Genomic DNA, 19,323 nt, shown 5'->3' on the forward strand with positions numbered 1-19,323 from the left:
CCCCCGTAGCACAAATTATATTACAAAAATAGCTCAAAGTTTTAGTGAAAGCAGCCTCCAGGTCTATAGATGTTTAGCCTGCAGTATTCTTTCATATTTCCTTACTGATTAGGATAGTATATGAGTGGAATTTTTTTTCTTTTTGGCCCCACTTGGGATTAAACCTGGGGCTTTGCGTCTGCTAGTCAAGCATTCTTCACACTGAGTTACATTTGCAGCTCTGACTATTTTTAAAGTGTGAACCTCAGGGTATAATACGCAGTGTTCTGTATGTTTGTGCATACGTGAGGCAAAACCACAGAACATGTGGGTTCAAAAGTTGTATATGATTATTCCTCTTGTTATGAGTAGCGATTAGTAAGAATGCACAGCAATTCAAAACACCTCTAGATAATGGTGTACTAATATTCATAAAGTTGGTATCAGCATATTTGGCTGACTTATGCACGTTCAGTGTAATTTTTTATTTAATGGGATAGGAAACCTTATTAAGTAGAAACCTAATTAGGGGCCAGCTTCATCTAGTTCCATTTTATACAGAATGCAGTTGTCTACATGGCTTACATCCAGGTTTTTAATAGTGTGTCTGTCATATGTTATTTTCCAAATGGATTTCAAAGTAACAGTAATAAAAGAAATATATAAGAGGCATACAAGAAATGTTTTGAAAATTTCAACAACTCCAACTAAGGAAAAGGTGAAGGAAATCTTATAAATCAGATACATAAGGTATCACATAGTTGAAATTTGTTTTGCTTGCCATTTTGAGCCAGATGTTGTAAACATTTACACCTTGATATTGCTACAAATATTTTTAAGAAAAGTGAAGTACATTGCAGATAGTCATGATACAGATTGGATATTCATTTCAGAAATTTGCCATTTACAGCCAAGACCTAACAAGCTAACAGGTCAAGTATCGTAAATTAGAAACTCCTTGAAACACTCTCAGAGGAGGTACTGAAGCAGGTTTTTAATGAGCAACCTTTTTCTTGGGGGGGGGGTCCAAGAATTAAACTCACAAAGTCACATTTGCCAAGAGGACGCTGTGCCTCTAAACTATATCCATGGCCTGTGAGCTGCCTTTTGTGGGAAGTAAGCCAATGAAGCCATTCCCTCATTTGCCGACACAGTATTTACATCTTGAATTTTCTGTTTGAAAAAAAAACAGAGTGACCATCATTTGTTTACCACAATCAAGCTAGACTGATTGTGCTTTCAAAGTCCCAAACCAAGCTTTAGAACTTGTCACAGGAGCTCTGAAGAGTAGAGCTGGCTGTAAGGGTTTTTTTGTTGTTGTTTTTGAGGTAGGGTCTCACCTTGTAGTGCAGGGTGGCCTTGAGCTCACTCTGGCCCAGGCTGTCCTTGATATGCTGGCCTCAGCTTCCTGAGTGCTGGGATTGGGGGCCCGCCCACTAGCTCAATTGTTTAAGTGCCTGCCTAAATAAAGCAGTCCTTCTCTGGGATCGGTGGTTTGATTCCCGCATACTCAAGGAAATCCAGACCAGTGCTGGAGGCAATCTGAGGCTACCAAAAAAAAAAAAAAAAAAAAAAAAAAAAAAACCGTCCTGAGTGCTGGGATTACAGGCCTGTACCTCTCCAGGTGAACTTAAATCTTTATAAATAAAACTTTTATACTTTGAGGTATTGGCTAGCTCCTGGATATGAAACTGATTCAAAGTATTGTTAAGCAGTCAGTATGAGAAATGTGGTCCATACTCTTCTTACTATCACAAAATAGGACTGGACGTTAGTGCCTTTTAGTTTAAGCACTCTGTGTGGAATCTGGAAAATGTTGCCATATAAAAAACTTGAAAGCATAAAATATGAGTACAAATATTTAATAACCGAGAAACTGATTTGTTATATAGTTCAGTAAATAGAACATTAGAATAGTAAGGATGTGATTTTGACTTTGATTCCAGTCTTGATTTTGTGCCTCTATGTCTTTAAGCAAAAGAAATTGAAATTATTATTTCAAATGATTCCTTTGTAGGTGACATTTTTTCCATTTTAGTAGGTGTCTTTTTTACATAACTTTTTTTTTTTTTTTTTACGTTTTTAACATTGGACTTCTTGGTGAGCAAACAGCCAATGGGGGATAAAGGCCATTATTTTGATTTTTTTTTTAAAAGAATTCCCAGCAACATGTTCTTGTACATATAGTTACATAATTTACAGGCCATAAGAACAGTTAAAGTTCACTTTGCCTAACTATCCTTTGCTAAAGAAGACAAGTAAAGAAAGCTGGAGGGAAGGTCCGTATTTTATAACCACCGCAGTAAGCTCCTGTCTTGGAAGATTTAAACTGAGCTGCACATTTACATTTTTAAGAATTTAATCTACAGTGTAATGTGCAGTGTTAGGACTGCATACCGATTCTTCTTAAAGTTTCTTATAATTGTCAGCTGTACTACAGAAATCAAATTGTTTTGGGGAGTAAGATTACAACTAGGGAAAAAAAATACCCAGAATGTTGGTGTGGAGGAAACTTAAAGGTCAAGTCAACTGAATAAATAGGAAAGGAATGAGTATTGAAGGGCAGAGACCTACAAGAAGTTAAATGCTTTATCCAGGTGAAAAGATTCTAGTCTGGCAGGGATTTTTTTTACTCTATTCAAAAATACAGCTAACACCAGTTCGGAGTTTTTGGAAAACAAGAGGCATTTGTCATTTGAGTATCTTCTCGGCAGACTTCCCCCATCTGCAGGGGCTCTTTGATGTTGAGCAAGAACTACCCGCAGCAAGCTGCTGTTCCCAAGTCCCCGCAAAACCAGCTGGTTAGGGACCTGGGTGGTGGCTGCAGCCTTGTTGAGCCCATTTCTTCCTGCAGTGGTTTGGGTTTTGGAGTGGCTGTCTCAGGACTTTCAGCGTGTGTGTGTGTGTGTGTGTGTGTGTGTGTGTGTGTTCGTTCAGATACTGGTGTTCATATAGTTCGAGTGCAATTTTCCTCCAGACAGCCTCGATTAGCGCTTCACCATAGTCATTTATTTAGCATGCTGTCGTCTTGGGCTGCGAGTCCTCTCTTGTTTCAGCGCTCTCCACGCCCTTCCCAGTTTCCTGTTAGCCACAGGCAATCGCTCTTTCTGAACGCAAAGTTCTGAGTGGAGTTGAACCTCCCGGAAAATGCTCTTCTCTTCCGTGTGCACCGGATGGGGGTGGGGGTGGGCCAGAAACTAAACACCTCGGTTGGGATCGCTGAAAGGATCCAACCCCCCAGGCGGAGGCTGGAGAGGTACAGTCCCTCCTGTAGTGCTCAGGGTCCTGAGTCAGTCGCTCCCGTCCAGCTAGGGGTAGGAGAGGAGGGCTTGTGGGTTCAGTTGGAACCGTGCAACAAGGCCCAAGTATTTGTGGAGAGATTTGGGATCCAGGAGGTGGCGGCTGCACCACAGGGAATCTGCGCCTCCAGGTTCCCTTCTTGCCCGTTTCCCCAAAGGAGGGAGCAGAGGGCTGCGTAGCTTTCCTGCCTCCCTCGCCCTCTCGTCCAGCCCGAGGACCCCGGCTGCCCAATCCAGTCCTCTGTCACTCCTGTCTCGCAGACCTGCGCCTGGTCCGGGCCAGGACCCTACTCCAGCACATCCCGAGGCAGTGCGCGCAGGGGTCCCCGGGCGATAGTGGAGCTCCGCCGGTAGGGCGTCTGGGCGCGCGACCCTCCCCGCACGGGGGCCGAAAATGGCGGCGGCGGCGGGCGCGGGGTTCCGGGCCCGGATCGGGCAGAGCCCACCGACTGACCGTCGCCCCCGCCGGGCGGTGCTGTGTCCCTACAGGAGTCGGAGAGGATGGCCGGGGCCAGCGGCCAGCACCCTCCGGGCGCCGCGGGAGGAGCGGCCTCCGGGGCCGGCTCAGGGGCGGCCGCCTCGGCTGGGCCAGGAGAGGATTCGTCCGACAGCGAAGTGGAGCAAGAGGGACCGCAGAAACTGATCCGCAAAGTGTCCACCTCGGGGCAGCTCCGGACCAAGGTGAGGCGGGGGCAGCGGACGTGGAGGAGCGCAGAAAGCGGGAGGCAGAGGCGGTGGGCGGGCGAGGAGGCGGAGAACGCGCAGGGAGGCTCCGGGCTCCTGGGAACCTGCGGGGGCGGGGCGGGGCCGGCGGCGGGGCGGGGCCGGCGGCGGGGCGGGGCCACGGGGGACTCGGGCGCGGGCGAGGGGTGCGGGTTGAGTGCGGCGGGCTGAGGGCCCGGGAGCCGCGGCCTGGCGGAGCGTGGGAAAAAGGCGGAAGCACGCTGGCGAGTTCCACTTAGGAACTTAGCAGGGGTGTCCTCTGAGTGCCGCGGGCGGCGGCGGCTGGCCGCGGCTGCTGGGCCTTCCCTGCTGCCGCTCGCTGGAGTGGGGAGGCGACCCCAGCCGCGGCGGCCGCCCGCCTTGTCCGGAAGCGCGGGGCGGGTCTACCTGGCCGCGGTGCTCGCTGCCCGGAGGCCTCTGCGCGGTGGTTTTTAAATAATAAAAGTTATCACCTCGTTACATGAAAATTGGGACGTTGCCTTATTTTTGGTTACGGATCTTGTGTCGACCTGTGTGTTCTCAACGTTGATTATCAGATCTTGCGTATTCCCTAAGTAAATACCTGTAGATAGCAAAGTATTAATTTGTGTAGTCTAATGTTCATCTTAGTTTTAAGTCTTAGGAATTTTAAAAAGGAATCAAACTTTTAGAGTTGGGTGCCCTCTTTAAAAACTTTTGCAGAAGTTAATTTATTCTGCAGCTATTTTCATGAGTTTCCTAAGGTCAGTGGACTCCTGTATGGAAATAGAAGTTTTATTATAAACCTGTGGATTAGTGTTTGTGTTAGCTGCCTACTAATTTTCTAAGCTATGTGGAAGCATACACAGGCATACCTATTTAGATGACTTTGTTAGAGAATCAACGATTGCTTTTATTGTTGTCACCTTACTGTGTTATATTACTGAAGTGCACATCTTGAAACTTCAATACTTTTATGAGTTGTATAGTGTTAAGGATTTGAAATATAATGCATTTTATAGAAGAATAAGGTTAAACAAGATAGTGATTTTCCTTACAGTGCTCTTAATATTTGAAATCTAAAGCCCATAAAACTGGGTTAATAATGGATAAGATACTAGGTTTTTAAAAGTGGTATGTGGGAGAAGCAAGGGAAGTAGAAGTGATCAAGATACTACATGTGTATGTATCAGTATATTTGTTTAAGATTAATATATTGGGTATCAAGAACATATAAACGGGGTTGGGGAGATAGCTCAGTAGAGTAAGTGCTTGCCTGGCAGGCACAAGGGCCTGAGTTCAATCCCTGGTTCTGAAAATAAAATAAAATAAAATAAAATAAAATAAAATAAAATAAAATAAAATAAAATAAAATAAAATAAAATAAAATAAAGAAGAACATATAAACAGAGCTGGCCAGATAGCTCAGCTGACTAAAGCGCCTGCTTAGGCAGAGCCCAGCAGCTGGGGTTCAGTCTGGAGCATGCTGTGTGCTGAGAAGGTGATTGTGAATGGGCGCGGTGGTGTGCCTGTAATCCCTGCGCTTGGGAGGCTGAAAATAGGAGAATCACTATGAGCCCAATCTACATAGTGAAACCCTGTAGACCCTGTCCTAATTACAGAAAAAAAAGAACATATAAACAAAAAAGATGAACAGCATATATTTACAAGAAAAGGTTAAGACTACATGTGTACTTACGTCAAGATTAATTAGAATTTGTACTGTTTGAAAGTTTAGGAGTGGGTCTTAGTTGAATCAAGTAAATAAGATCAAACAAGTTTGATGGTAATACTACTAGCGTTTGGAATTGTAATAGCTAAGATTAAACTTCAGTGTTATGTATGGATTGGGGTAGAGACTGTAAAGATTAAAGTAAATGTAGAAAGCAGTTTTTGGTTTGACTTTCTAATAAAAAGAGCACATTTTACTATGGTTACAGACTATTACTTATCATTGAAATGTTGCTTGAATTTCAAAACCTGTTGAATATCAGAAATTTAGTATTACATTTGCTATATGTAATGGTTGATATGTTTTACCTGTGCTTTCATATATGAACACCTGACAGCAGACCTTAGATTATTGAAACCAGTGAGCTTTAGTCTCACATCCCACAATCCAGATTGCTTATACCTGTCATACATTTAGTGATTTCTCACGAGTAAGATGAGGGCAGTTGGAGAACCATAAAATGCAGACTCCTGAATTAACTATTGGTTCCCAGTCTTCATTTATAATCTAGATGAGTGTTAAGGAAATGATCTTTAGACGAAGACAATCTCTAGATCTCCATCACAGGTATGGAAGATAGAAGAGCCGGAAAGAAAGGTAGGCTCCGATTCTACCTCAAAGCCTGCACTAGCTCTCGTATCCTGCAGATATTCTGAAGGAGCACTGAATCTGACAGATCAGGATTAGTATCGGTGGCTTCAAGCCTGGCACACGCACCTATACAGACACACGTGTGTGCTTATGTGCTCCTTCTTCCGAAGCATTTGTGTATAGGTAGACATAAACCTACAGCAGAAGATGTTGCACACAGTGGTAAAAAATATTTAAATAAATGACCATCTATATGCATATATACTCATAGATAGTGTAGTATTTTCTTTGAATAGTACTGTTAAAACACAGGTTGTAGCTATTTTAGTTCCTTTTAGGATCCTTAGGATCATAAAGCTGTTTGGTAGCCAGTTCATTTTTGGAGTGAACAGGACACCAATTTAAGTGATTACCTTATTTGAAGAGTTCTTTGTCATAAGCATGGGTTAATGTGTTAAATGATTTGAATACTAAAAAAGGACATTAAATTACCTGTGACACTTGAAAAGTACTCAGACTTTTTCTTAATTGAGGCTATAATATTTGCACATAATAAAACAATTAAATAGTATCAGAGGCCACATGATTAGGGAGAGTATACAATGGAAAGTAAGCTCCTTCTCACTCAGATCTCTGGTCTTCCTCTTGGGATAGTCATTGTAATTTAGTGTGTTTCCAGAAAATTCCTGTGTGCATAGAAATGTCTATGTGTTATGTATGTAAGTATATATAACATACATTGACAGTTATATGTATGAATGTGTTTAATGATAAATGTTGATACATAAAATATATAATAAACATACAGATATATAAAATGTATGTACAATGTATGTATCTATTTTGAAGAAGTACAACTTAGACTTTTTTTAATTTTTATTTTTTTACATTTAATTATTTTTGTGTGTGTGTGTGTGGCCAGCTCAGCCCACCAGGGGGCAGGGCTGGCTGGCATGTGCTGGGGGATTGAACTGTGGTCCCTGTGCTTTAGCTTAGCTTCTTCTAAGTAGGTGCTTTAGACCACTGAGCCATCTCACCAGCCCCCAACTTAGACATTTTAAAAAATATAGATGGTATCTATGATTAAAAACACTAAGTGGGATGGGGAGGTAGTTCGGTGGTCTAAGCACCTGCCTGGCTAGCGCAAGGACCTGGGTTTGATCCCTGGTACCGCATGCTATGCCACCCTGAAAACTTGGGCATGCTATGCTGGCCACCAAAACCAGGCGTGGTGGAGCATAGCTGTAACTCAGTGCTGCGGAGGCTGAGATAGGAGGATCACTGCAAGCCTGAACTGCGTAGCAAAACCCTGTGTCAGCTAACTCAATAAATACAAGTAAAATTAAAAAACACTAGAGGAACATTGTATAATCTATTTCTTTCTTAGAGATTTAATATAGAGATTATTTAATAGCATATATTTTATTTATTTATTTATTTATTTATTTTTGTACTGGGGATCAAACTTAGGACCTTGTGCTTGTCAGGCAGGCACTTAGGCTGCTGAGATATCTCCCCAGCCCTTATAATTTTTTTTCATTTTTTTATGTATTTGGTACAGAGTCTCACTACGCAATCAGACTTGTGGTGGTGATCCTCCTGTTTTCAGCCTCCCCAGTGCTCGGATTACAGGCATGTTCCACCATGGCCAGACTCTGTCCTGTGCACTGTGCCCTGGGGGTGGGGCCAGCACAGCATGCAGGATGGGGGATCAAACTCTGGTCCCTGTGCTTGCCAAAACAGGTGCTTTAGTCCACTAATCTATCTTGCCAGCCCATCCTTATTCTTTTTATAATAGTGGTATATTGCATTGGGTTATGCTGAGTATATGAAATTGTTATTAGTACATCAAACTTGATCAAATATAGAAACCTTGTATAGCTCTGTATTGAATGAAGTAAGCATTGTTCTAGGACAGCACGCTTACCTGTTTTTTTGTGTAGTGTAGTGGATATGCTGCTTTTTAATTTTATTTTTTAATGTACTTTTATTACTGCAAGTTACAGTGCGGATGATGGCACTCATCGTGGGGAGTTGGTACATGTACATACACAGCTTAATTCCTTTTACTTGCCCTCCTTCCCCCCTCGGATGTGTTGCTTTTTAAAGTAAAGAATAGGACTAGTGTGCCTTTAAGCTAGTGTGGCCTAATAAAAACCTTGTGTAGTTTGTAGCACCTTGTCACATCACATGGTGTTTCATTTTGTTTTAAATTTTATTTTATTTTATTTATTTATTTATTGTATTTTTTTAGGGAAGGGCCTACAGGGTGTTCAGGGTCTCACTACTAGATTGGACTCGTAGTGATCTGCCTGCTTACAGCCTCCCAAGAGCTGGGATTAAGGCACACGCCACCATGCCTAGTCTCAGGTGCTGTCTCAGCAGGCCCCAGGGATTGAACCCGCTGGCCCTGCGCCTGGTTGCAGGTGCTTTAATCTGCTGAGCTATGTGGTTGCCCATCATTTTGTTTTGTTTCCATTTTCTTCCTTAGTTTCTGTCTGTGTTTTGCTGTCCTTTTTGCTATTTTTGTTTTTTACTTTATTCCTTTTTCTGTATCTGCTAGTTGGAATTTCAGGTAGTCTTATGTAAACCCCAGATGCCAAATGCTAGGTACTTTTACTGGCTGCCTTTATTTTCTGAAGGCAGAATATACTAAAGCGAAAGTGGTGCAAATGAGGGAAAGCCAAACAGGAGAGCAACACTCTTCTCCGCTCTTCCTCTTTCTTACCCCCTTCTGTTATTTTTGAGTTCGTGGATTTTGTGTTCAGACATACTGTTGTAGGAAATTTCACAGGTATTTACTGAGAATGAGACATTTTGAGACAATGATAAAACAAACTCAGACCAGTTTGGTTTAAACATGAATGCAAAGGCTTCATATGCTTTTTGTTGACCCTTGAATCCGGCAGTCCTTCATTTGGCAGGAATGATCAGAGTTGGATACTTGCAGGTCAGGATTTCATAAGCCAAGTGGTGAACAGATGGGGACGAGGGCAATGACTTTCAAGAGTTGAGGCCTCTTGGCCGAGGTCATGAAGCTTCACATGCCAAAAGTACCCCTGGTGTAGGTGTAGTGTGTTCTCATTTTATTGTTGATATTTCTCTGTACTCTTGCATTTAATTTGTAACAGCCATGAATGAGTTTTTACATTCAAGAAAAACATACCCAAATATTGGAATATGAGTCTTTTTTTTTTTTTTTTTTTGCAGAACTGGGGATTGAACTCAGGCCCTTGTGCTTGCCAGGGAAGTGCTTATCCTACTAAGCCATCTCCCTGGCCCCATGAGTCCTTTTTAAGGCCTGTAGAAGAAGTCATGATCAGTTCCTCAGGGAGTGTGCTTGGTCATGCACCCCTCCCACCTTTGGATTGAATCGAGGGCCTTCACACTGAGCTACATGTGTACCCGAGCTCTTTTTAATTTTTCATTTTGAGACAAGGCCTCACTGAGTTGCCCAGACTGGGTTCAAACTTGTGATTCTTTAGCCTTAGCCTCCCAGAGGGCTGGGGTTATAGGCGTGTGCCACTACGCCTGGCTAATATGTTCTTTTTTTTTTTATGTTGTTTTTAATTTGACATGAAGAATATATAAATAAACTTGTGTACCTTTATGGTAGGGTAACTTATGAAAATACTGACTGGCATTTTTCTCTGCTTCATATGATAAGTTTATGCAATGAAAATATTTTTTTTATCACAAGCCCTTCATAAGCAGGGAGGACTTGCTTGGTGCCTTTCAGATTGTCTGGGGCAGCACATTAGGAGGTCATGATGGCTCACATTCAGCATTTAAAACTGAAACAATAAATTGGGAAATATTGTTTAAAACTTTTTAGCTACAGGTCTAGATGAGTACTGATCCGAACAAGATAAGAACCAGAAACATGGCCAGATAGTGTTGAGAATGATAGTGAAGTGGTAATGACGAGTTTATGGTTCAGAAAGTCAAAACAAAGTGAGAAACAAGTGGGGGCTTTTACATTTTGATCAGCTATGAGGCAGGAAGCTATCTCAAGTAATAATTAATATTGATCTGGGATAGAAGTTGGCCAACTTTTTCTACAAAGGGCCAGCTGGTAGCTCTATTAAATTTTTGTAGCCTGTAAGGTTTCTGTCTGAGTTATGCAACTCCGAGAATGATGTTTACCAGGAAGGGGCTATAGAACAGTTAGGTCAGAAGAAACAAAGGGCCAGCGAGACAGCGTGAATTAAGTTCTGGAGCATATTTTGAGCAATAGAATAAGCTTGGTGAATATTGTATTACATAGCTTGGTGAATGTAGTTAATAGTTATTATATAGTTGCAAATTGCTAAGACTATATCTTTAATTAAAAACGGATCACTCACCAAAAGACAGGCTATATGGCCTGTTTTAATCCTTTCACAAAGTATAGGTATGACACAGTATCATGTCATAATATCGCGAACAATACAGGTTTTTTTTTGTCACTTATAACTTAATAAAGAAACAAAAAAGAAAACAAAAAAATCCAACCCTGCCATTGTAGTATGAAGCAGCCATAGTCAGTCCTTAGGTAAGTGTGGCTCTGCACCAATGAAACTAAATATGAATTTTCAGGTTTTAAAAATACAACTTGTATTAATCCATTTACACATTTGCTATCCTCTTGTCTTGTTGACTAAATAAAATCGGTGTGGGGAGGTCGTGGCCAGTGAACGTGGTCCCAGAGCTGTTGTCTGTGGGTCTCCGTTCTAGCAGATGGGAGATGGTCCAGTTGGGCTTGCAAAGCAGCATGCAGTGAAGGTGCTGCTAAATGTGATCAGCGTGTGGGGGACCAAATAAAGCTAAATTTCAGTCTATTAAAAAAAAAAATCTCATCTTTGCAGAACATTTTATTTTTAGCTTGGTTTGCGTCTTTGCTTCCATTTTAATGCGAGCTAAATATAGACTGGAAATTCTGACTCTCAGTACACTAATATATGGTGTAACAGCTTTCTTTCCATTTTGATAGCAAGTTAAACATGATATCCCATTATTAAAGATAAGAGACATAACAAATAATTTACTAAACCTTTACACACAGCTTAAGATGCCTTATTTGAAAGTATCTAAATCTAGAAAGCTTTTGCTTAGTTTAAGATTGTGTGCTTGTTATCGTGGTGGGAGTGGCGAAAGGTTATATGAAACCAGCATTAGACAGGACTCGGGGCCCCCTTCTGTTTCCAGGGCACTTATATAGGATTTGCTAGGCTTTACTTACTCAGGAAACATGTTTATAAGCAAAGGTTTTAATTAAAGAAAGTTTGTTTTACATCTAAGAATAGACCTTTGGAAAAGACCATAATATGTTAGAACATTACCTTTGCTCTTGGTAAACTGGTTTTTTTTCTTTTTATATATTGAATATTTTATCCTTGACTAGTCCCTTGAAACGCATTTTTACTCTTCATATGATTAAATGGCTTAAAATGGCACCCAGCTCTTATTGATAGGAAATAGCTTTAATTTAGAATTCAGGGTACTTTGCTTCCACTTTCTAAAGTCTGATCTCATTGCGTTGCCCAGACTGGCCTTGAACTCCCCCGCTGAAGTTTCAGAGTAGCAGGAACCCCAGGGCTCAGGCTGCCGTGCCCAGCTGTTTCAAAAGTTTAAAAGTACCTGTCTACTTAGTGCTTTAGTATTTACAGAGTTGATGATCTTATTTAACAGTTGTATAAACCAATCTGTTTTTTTCAAATGGTGAGATGAAGCCTGAGCTTGAGATTATCTGCTAAGTAAGTGGCAGCGCCAGCCTCGGAGGCAGCCGGCCACGCTACCTGCCCTGGGTGCTACCTGCCCTGGGTGCTACCTGCCCTGGGCGCAGGGATCCCGCGCGGCGCGGCTCCCGCAGGCCTTGTTTCAAAGTCCTAGCTCCTCACCTTGAGTGTGGCCTCTCCCCACTTCTCAGACTTCCCTTCTCCCTGAAATTCTTTTCTGCTGCTTCTTCCTTCTTGCTGCCTGTCTTTATTAATTTGCTTAATCTGTGAGCATGTCTCTTCCTCCTTTTGGGTTTCATTATGCCTTCTTGCATTTGAGTCCTGTTTTTACTGACAAGCTTATAAGGGTAAGCACTGGAAATGTGATTTGGGATTGAAATTTATACTGATTTTAATTAAAATGAGCAAGAAATTGGGTCATTTGGAATCATTGGATTCCAGTAATCATTGGATCACTTAAAAAAAAATCTAAAGAATTAAGAGGAAAGTGTTTCTAGGTTCTTAACTCTGCAAATAGGATTTCAAAGAAAATAGTTTCACTTCTGTAAGGTATGTATGTTATTTTTCAAAGTTCATGATATAGCTCTGAAAGTGATTGCGTAATTTTCCATTTGGCCTGTTAAGACGTATTTCAGGACAAAAGTATGAGTAAAATTTATTTTTAACTGACTTAGGAATGAAAGTGACAGTTTTTGTGAACCCAGTTTGCATGATCTAGAAAAGATTTCTACATTTCTAGATTTTATCTAGAAAAGAAAATGTGCAGGAATTTAGACCTGAGCAGAGCATGCTACATAGAGAGCATACTGTTCTGAAATGGATTGTCAGTAGACTCCTGTAGCTCCTCAGGGTTATGTAACATTATCATATTTGGTATGTGCATAGGCATATAAATAGTTCTGCAGTTCATGAAGCACAATGGCAAAACGGGCACCAAGAATCTAGCTTCCGAATGAGCACATTTTCAACAATATGTGCCTACTTATGTGGACGTTCCTCTTTTTACTACTGTATTGCCCCACAGTTTACACAATCAAAAATCTTTACAGTGTTCCAAGTACAACCTTAGGTGCCAGGGATAGGACAGTAAGCGATATAGACAGCCACTTCTGCTTGCATGTAGCTTCCTTCCCTCCCTCTTCACTCTTCCCCTCTCCTAGCCACAGTACTGGGATTGAAACTAGGGACTGCTGGGCCACCTCCCAGGCCTTCTTATTTTTTATTTTGAGACATAGTCTCACTAAGTTGCCCAGCCTGGCCTTTGAACTTGCTGTTCTTCCTGCCTCAGCCTCCCTAGTAGCTGGGATTACAGGTGTGCACCACCATGCCTGGCTGGAGCTTACATTGTACAATGAAGGTAGAATGGTGAGTTTATCAAAAGGTAGAGGGCACAGCATGTAAATAGTATTGTTGCAGAAAATAAAGCTAGGAAGGGGGGAAGAGTAGGAAGAGATCGTGAAGGAGGTCACCCTGAGGAGGTGACAGTTGAGCCACCTCTTGAGGCAGACTTCTGTGGGAAGAGCATTTTAAGCAGAAGGACCAGCAGCTACAAAGACAAGGTGTGAACTGTAAAGAAGAGGTCAGCACAGACAAGTGGTGAATGGGGGAAGCGGGTAGACTTCTGACGGTGAGTTAACAGTCAGAGGCAGGGTACTATAGAGAATTCTTAGCCTGGGCTTTGGACATCCATAGCACAGTTAGGTTTTGGAAGGCACCCTGCATTTTATTATCTACGGGCATGCCTCTTACAAGGTTAAAACTATTGATTTGTAAAAAGAAATGTTAGAGCAGGAAATAAAAGGTAAACGAAAAAGCATTTATGCACATCCAGTGTAATTCTGCAATAACACTGAACCCTTGTCTTTGGAGAAATGCTAGAATTGGAGGCTCAGTAAAATGAAAGAAGCAGCAATACAGAATAGCAAGGTTCCTGAGGGCTATCAGATGGTGTGGGTTTGTTTGTCCGCTCTGTCTTGGACTGTGAGGTCACCCCCAACATGGTACGCATTGTGGCAGAGATTGCTGTGCCTCTCCGTTTCGGGTTTCTCCTGTTTTCCCTGGAATCCAATTATATTCATTTTTCCCTTGCAGTTCAGTGGGTTAGATATTTGAGTTCTGGCCAGTAGAACAAGGTGAGGGTAATATCTGTCACTTGGCCTCTACAGCCATTTGGGGGCCCTCTGTGCTCTGGCCTGTTCCTAAGAGAGCCAGCTAGGTGTAGATTATCCAGTATGAGAATCCTAACTCCCTGGGTGATTTCATGGTGCGGAGCCCAGTGTGTTCTTCCCTTCAACCTTCACTAACTACAATAGGTTATGACAAAAAGAGGGAGATGGGCTTTGATTGGGTTAAGCCCTGGAGATTTAGACTTTGTTGTAGCAGTTAGCATTCTCTGACTTACCTACTTTATCTCTCTGGACTGTGGGTTTTTCATTTACAAACTGCATATAGTTTTAAACACTTGGTAGGATAGTGATAATGATTAAAGAAATACACAGTATTTTTTTATGTACAATTTTAATTAACTTTAGGAATTGGCATAAAATCATGATAATTTGGTGACTCCTGATACATATATCTTTTAAACATTTTAATTGGTAAGCTATATAGATCACTGTCCTTTTTTGACCACTGAAGAGTTTGATACAACTGTTATATTGTCCTAGGTCATTATTTTGTAATTTAAAAAAATGTCTTTTCCTCAGTGAAGGGAACTACTGTAACGATTGCTTGGAATGTTCAGAAATCCATTCTGTAGGGATGGTAAGGACAGGCTTACTCGACCTGGTGACTTGGTCTGGGATAACTTGCTTCTGGAGTACTATATGTCAGAGTGTCTCCCAAAACACTACTAGGATTAAAGGATCACCTGGAAGCTTAGTGGACGTAAGTGGCCTGGCCAGCTTTTGAGCAGTTCCAAGGCCAACTCCGCTGTATCTTATGTTGATCATTCTCTTGGATCTGCGCCTGCCTTTCTGGGCTCCTAGACCCTCCATCCATTGCTGCCCGGCTTTGGCCTACCTTCCACTTCATGGGCCTTCTTTTGCAAAGTTCCTTAATCATGGAATTGCTGAAAACCAGTTGTCTTTTTCTAATTTTTACTCAGCTGTATTTCTTACCAAATTTAGATACTGTTGGTCCTTTTCTCTTATTTCTTCAGATTTCAAAACTTATAAAAGTTTTGTTATATTTTTATTACCTTTTAAACTAATGAGGTCTCTACCCTGATTCCTTTTTCTCTTGGTAAATACTGTTGTTTCCTAGGAATGGCATTTTAACTGGGTGCTTCTTCATCAGTTGACCTGATTCGTTAGGTTGCATCAGTCTTCCTCCACCTTGTCCTCTCCTGAATCCTGGCTCTGTAATTTCTTTTGCCTACTAGACATCGCCTGTCATGGGTCCCTTCACCATCTCAGCCTCCAGGTTCTCAGGTGGGAGATTTGTGCAGTCTCCTCAACCCTGGTCTAATTACTCTTTACTACTCTTATATTCTGTGGACGAAATTGGCTAGTTAACCTTGACTCTTTGGCTAATCATCTCGTTAATTTATTTGCTTGTAACACGTATGCATTCAGTGCCTGCTGTGTGTTTTCCCCTAGAAATGGGGAAAACGAGAATTATGTAAGTAACTTGTCCAAGGACCACACAGTGATTATGTGACCTTTTTGATGCCTGATCTCATTTATGACATTCTGTCCCTGTGTTTGCTCTGTGTATCTGTCAATTCAACCTCTCCCCATTTGTTGCTTACTCTAACTTTACTTAACCTTTATAATCTGCCCCTTGGATTTTTGCCATAGTTCTCTTTTCTGCTCTATATTTTATACTTCATTGGTAAGTTATCTTTACAAAAGTGAAGCATGATACAATAATACAGCTTATATGAACTCTTAGACATTACCCACTATAGGTAGGATAAAATCCAAGTTTCTTTCTTTCTTTTTTTTTTTTTTTTTTTCGGAACCGGGGATTGAACTCAGGCCCTTGCACTTGCCAAGGAAGTGCTTATTCCACTGAGCCATCTCCCCAGCCCACTTTTTTCTTTTCATTTATGTATTTGGTACAGGGTCTTACTATGCAGCTTAGACTCATAGTGATCCTCCTGTTTTCAATCTCCCCAGTGCTGGGATTACAGGCATGCGCCACGACGCCCAGACTTGGCCGCCAGCTCAGCACTCTTTCCTCTCTTTCCTCCTCCTTCTTCCTCTCTCTTTCTCTCTCCCTCCTTCCCCCTCCTTTCCTCCCTCCTACCTCCCTCCCCCGCTCCCTCCCTCTTTTACATAGTAGGGTGAAGAATGAACTGGATGTTCTCATCACCTGTACAACAGAAAGCTTGAGAAGGTCCTTACCACATTTTTTCTTGCATGACACAGACATGATTTAGATTTTGACTTTATGAATGACATTCTAGAGGGGATTTAAGTAGGACATATTTAGTTATAACTAACTCCCAAGTATACAATCCAAATTATTTTTGAACATTGAATATACTGTGTGTATTTTTAAAAATCCTTCCATTAAACTGGGTGTTTGCTGGAGTACTTCCAAATGTAGAATCTCAGATTATCTGCTGTTTCAGTTTGTTTATTCAGGTACATTTGGAAAGAGTGGATTGAGTAGTATGCTCTTAGCTCCTATGGAAAGAAGAACTTGATGGAAGAAAAACTTTTCATGATCGCACATCAAAAACGATGAAATAGGGGCCGGGGAGATAGCTCAGTAGAATAGGCGCTCAAGGTCCTTGGCAAGCTCAAGGTCCTGAGTTCAATCGCTGGTACCGCAAAAAAATAAAAAAAGATGAAATCATTCCACAATCCCTGTTTTTAAAAAATGTTGTAGAACTTCTTGAGTGCATTGCAGAATATTACATTTTTAGGGTTATCAAAATTGTGTGGACCTCATGCTCCCTGCGGACATTTGGGGGATCACTGTGTTAGTACATGTGCTCTGTGAAGTTACCTGGAAGCAGAGCATAGCAAGGGGTAGATGCGCCTGGCATGCTCACTTACGGGCTACTGGAGCGAGGCGAGGAGGCAGAGAATGAGGAGCAAGAAAAGTACAGCCCGAGGTCAGTGGGTGGGGCACAGCGGACAGGTTGCTGTGACAATTATTCTCTGATAATTTTAGCATAGTGGTGGGCACATAGTACTTATGTATACCTAGCACCATGCAGTTTTTTTTTATATGAAGAAATAACTGAATAATAATTACTCAAACTTTTTGCAAAGAACGAATAACTCAGTGGTATGAGATCCATACTTACAAACATGATTACTATTAAGATGCTATGAAGAGGTTAAAAGCTAAAAGTTTGCATAACCTAAATTTTATGAGAGCAAAAGGTTAACTATTCATAGTAAAGTAAAAGTCTCTGAGAGAAGTTGTTGAAAATTTGCCAGATATTTGTAAATAGAATAAGATGGTTTGTAAATTGAACTTACCTGAGGGGTGACCTGTTTTTAATTTGTTTCTTTAATAATTCAAATGTAAATTTTCCCAAAAATATTGATAATAGAAAGCTTTCCTGTTGGCGGCATTTATAAAACTTATTTGAACAAAAATACTTAAGAAATGATAATATTTTGACAATATTAATGAGCACTCATTTGATAAAAATGTGCTTTCTGAGAAAACTTTACTTTTTCAGCAAAGTATACATGTCTATTAGAAATGCTTCATGTAGACAAACCGTTGAAATTTATTTTGCGTTTATAAGACGTAACACATGATACCCAAATCATGATGGCAAATGTTAGTAAAATGGTCCTTTACATTGCTGCGAGGTCAGAAGTCAGGTGTGGGTCAATCTTTTTTGCAAGTTGCTGTTGTTAAATTCAACACAATATTTACTATACTTCTTCACATTAGAAAAGACTACATGTTTGAACTTAGGGAAAATTTGCTAATTTGGCTACTCACCAAAATGTATTTCTAATTTCAAAACCAGTCCTGTGATGCTTCGGTGGTCATTCATGGAGGTGCACAACGTGAAAGTTGGAACTGCCTGATACACGTGTCCCCAGCTAAGGCTGAACCACGTGATGCTCTGCTTTTATGTCAGGGCTCGTACTTTAAACAGCCTTCTCACGAACTATTCAGTGATGATACATGGCCCTCATTTTTGTGCTTTTTGTTGGAGAGCTTGCTGTTTATCATGGTCTCCAGTTTAGTGCTAAAGTACATCCAAGTTCCTAAAAATGCAGTTATGATATGCCTTTTGAAAAATAAGCTTTGTCTGGGCGTGGCTTCGAATGCTGTTGGCTGTGAGTTCAATGTAATGAGTCAAATATACGGTTGTTTTTTTTTTCAGAGAAAAATAGATTCTTTAAACAGCAACACATATAATGAGGTTTTATATTAAGTGCAGAATATTTGGCCAAAGGTTTGCTCGAACTGAATAATGTATTTCCTATAATGCCAGTTAGCATCTGTTAATTCAGTGCTGCAGTCTTTGTAATTTTTGTAATGGGAATCAATTGTATACAAAGCTGTTTTAAAGGAAAAGTATCTGGCTGGCCAGATAGCTCAGCGGATTAAAGCACCTGCTTAGGCAGACACAGGGACCAGGGTTCTATCTCGGGCCTGCCCTCCCTGGCCTGCTCCCAGGCGCGCTGAGACAGGTATTGAGACTGGGCGTGGTGCATGCCTGTAATCCCAGAGTTTAGAAGGCTGAAAACAGGAGAATCACTAAGAGTCCAATCTGTGCAGTGAGACCCTGTAAACCCTGTACTAAATACATAAAATTAAAAAAAGATAAATAAATAAAGGAAAATATGATTAAAATTATCTGTTCAAAATTCACCTGTTCAGAACCTATCAAATAAGAATAATATATAAAAATCACTGCTAATAAAGATTAATTTGTTTTAATTTCCAGCTCTTGAAGATAAGACAGAGTTACCCACTTTATCAATAAGACTCATTTTTCTTGTCATTAAACATTTTTGGCTTTGAGTAATTTGTTCATGTCATAGAAAAATGGCTGTTATCCCAAGATCATAAAGATTTCAAATGACAAGTATATATCATTATGTGTGCTAACACACTTTACACTGGTTCTCGATCGTGTATTTAATTATTAATTATCACCATAATTGATCTAGTGATCAATAATACATTTGTCCTTTTTATGTTAGTTTCATTTAAAAGGAACGTTTGAAATTAGAGAGTCTCTTAGAGACAGAAGGCTGTGGTTTACTTTTGTTTTTATCAGTACATTTTATTTCCATTTCCGTATCATAATGACCCTTTTGGCATCACTACTGGTGTTTACATCCTAAATTCCCGAGATAGTCATTAAAAGTAGGGGCTGTATTTTGCTTCC

General features: G+C 40.9%; 1 protein-coding gene across 1 annotated transcript in view; it reads left to right on the forward strand.

The window, feature by feature from the left end:
* Dgkh (diacylglycerol kinase eta) overlaps nucleotides 1-19,323 on the forward strand; it is a 221,300-nt gene that overhangs the window by 3,834 nt on the left and 198,143 nt on the right. The window contains exon 2 of the mRNA XM_023700138.1: nucleotides 3,768-3,959. Within this exon, the coding sequence (XP_023555906.1) occupies nucleotides 3,768-3,959 (192 nt within the window). The remainder of the gene's footprint in view (nucleotides 1-3,767; nucleotides 3,960-19,323) is intronic.

Source organism: Octodon degus, unplaced genomic scaffold (assembly GCF_000260255.1).
Source record: "Octodon degus isolate 3935 unplaced genomic scaffold, OctDeg1.0 scaffold00122, whole genome shotgun sequence".
In the NCBI taxonomy this organism is placed as follows: domain Eukaryota; kingdom Metazoa; phylum Chordata; class Mammalia; order Rodentia; family Octodontidae; genus Octodon; species Octodon degus.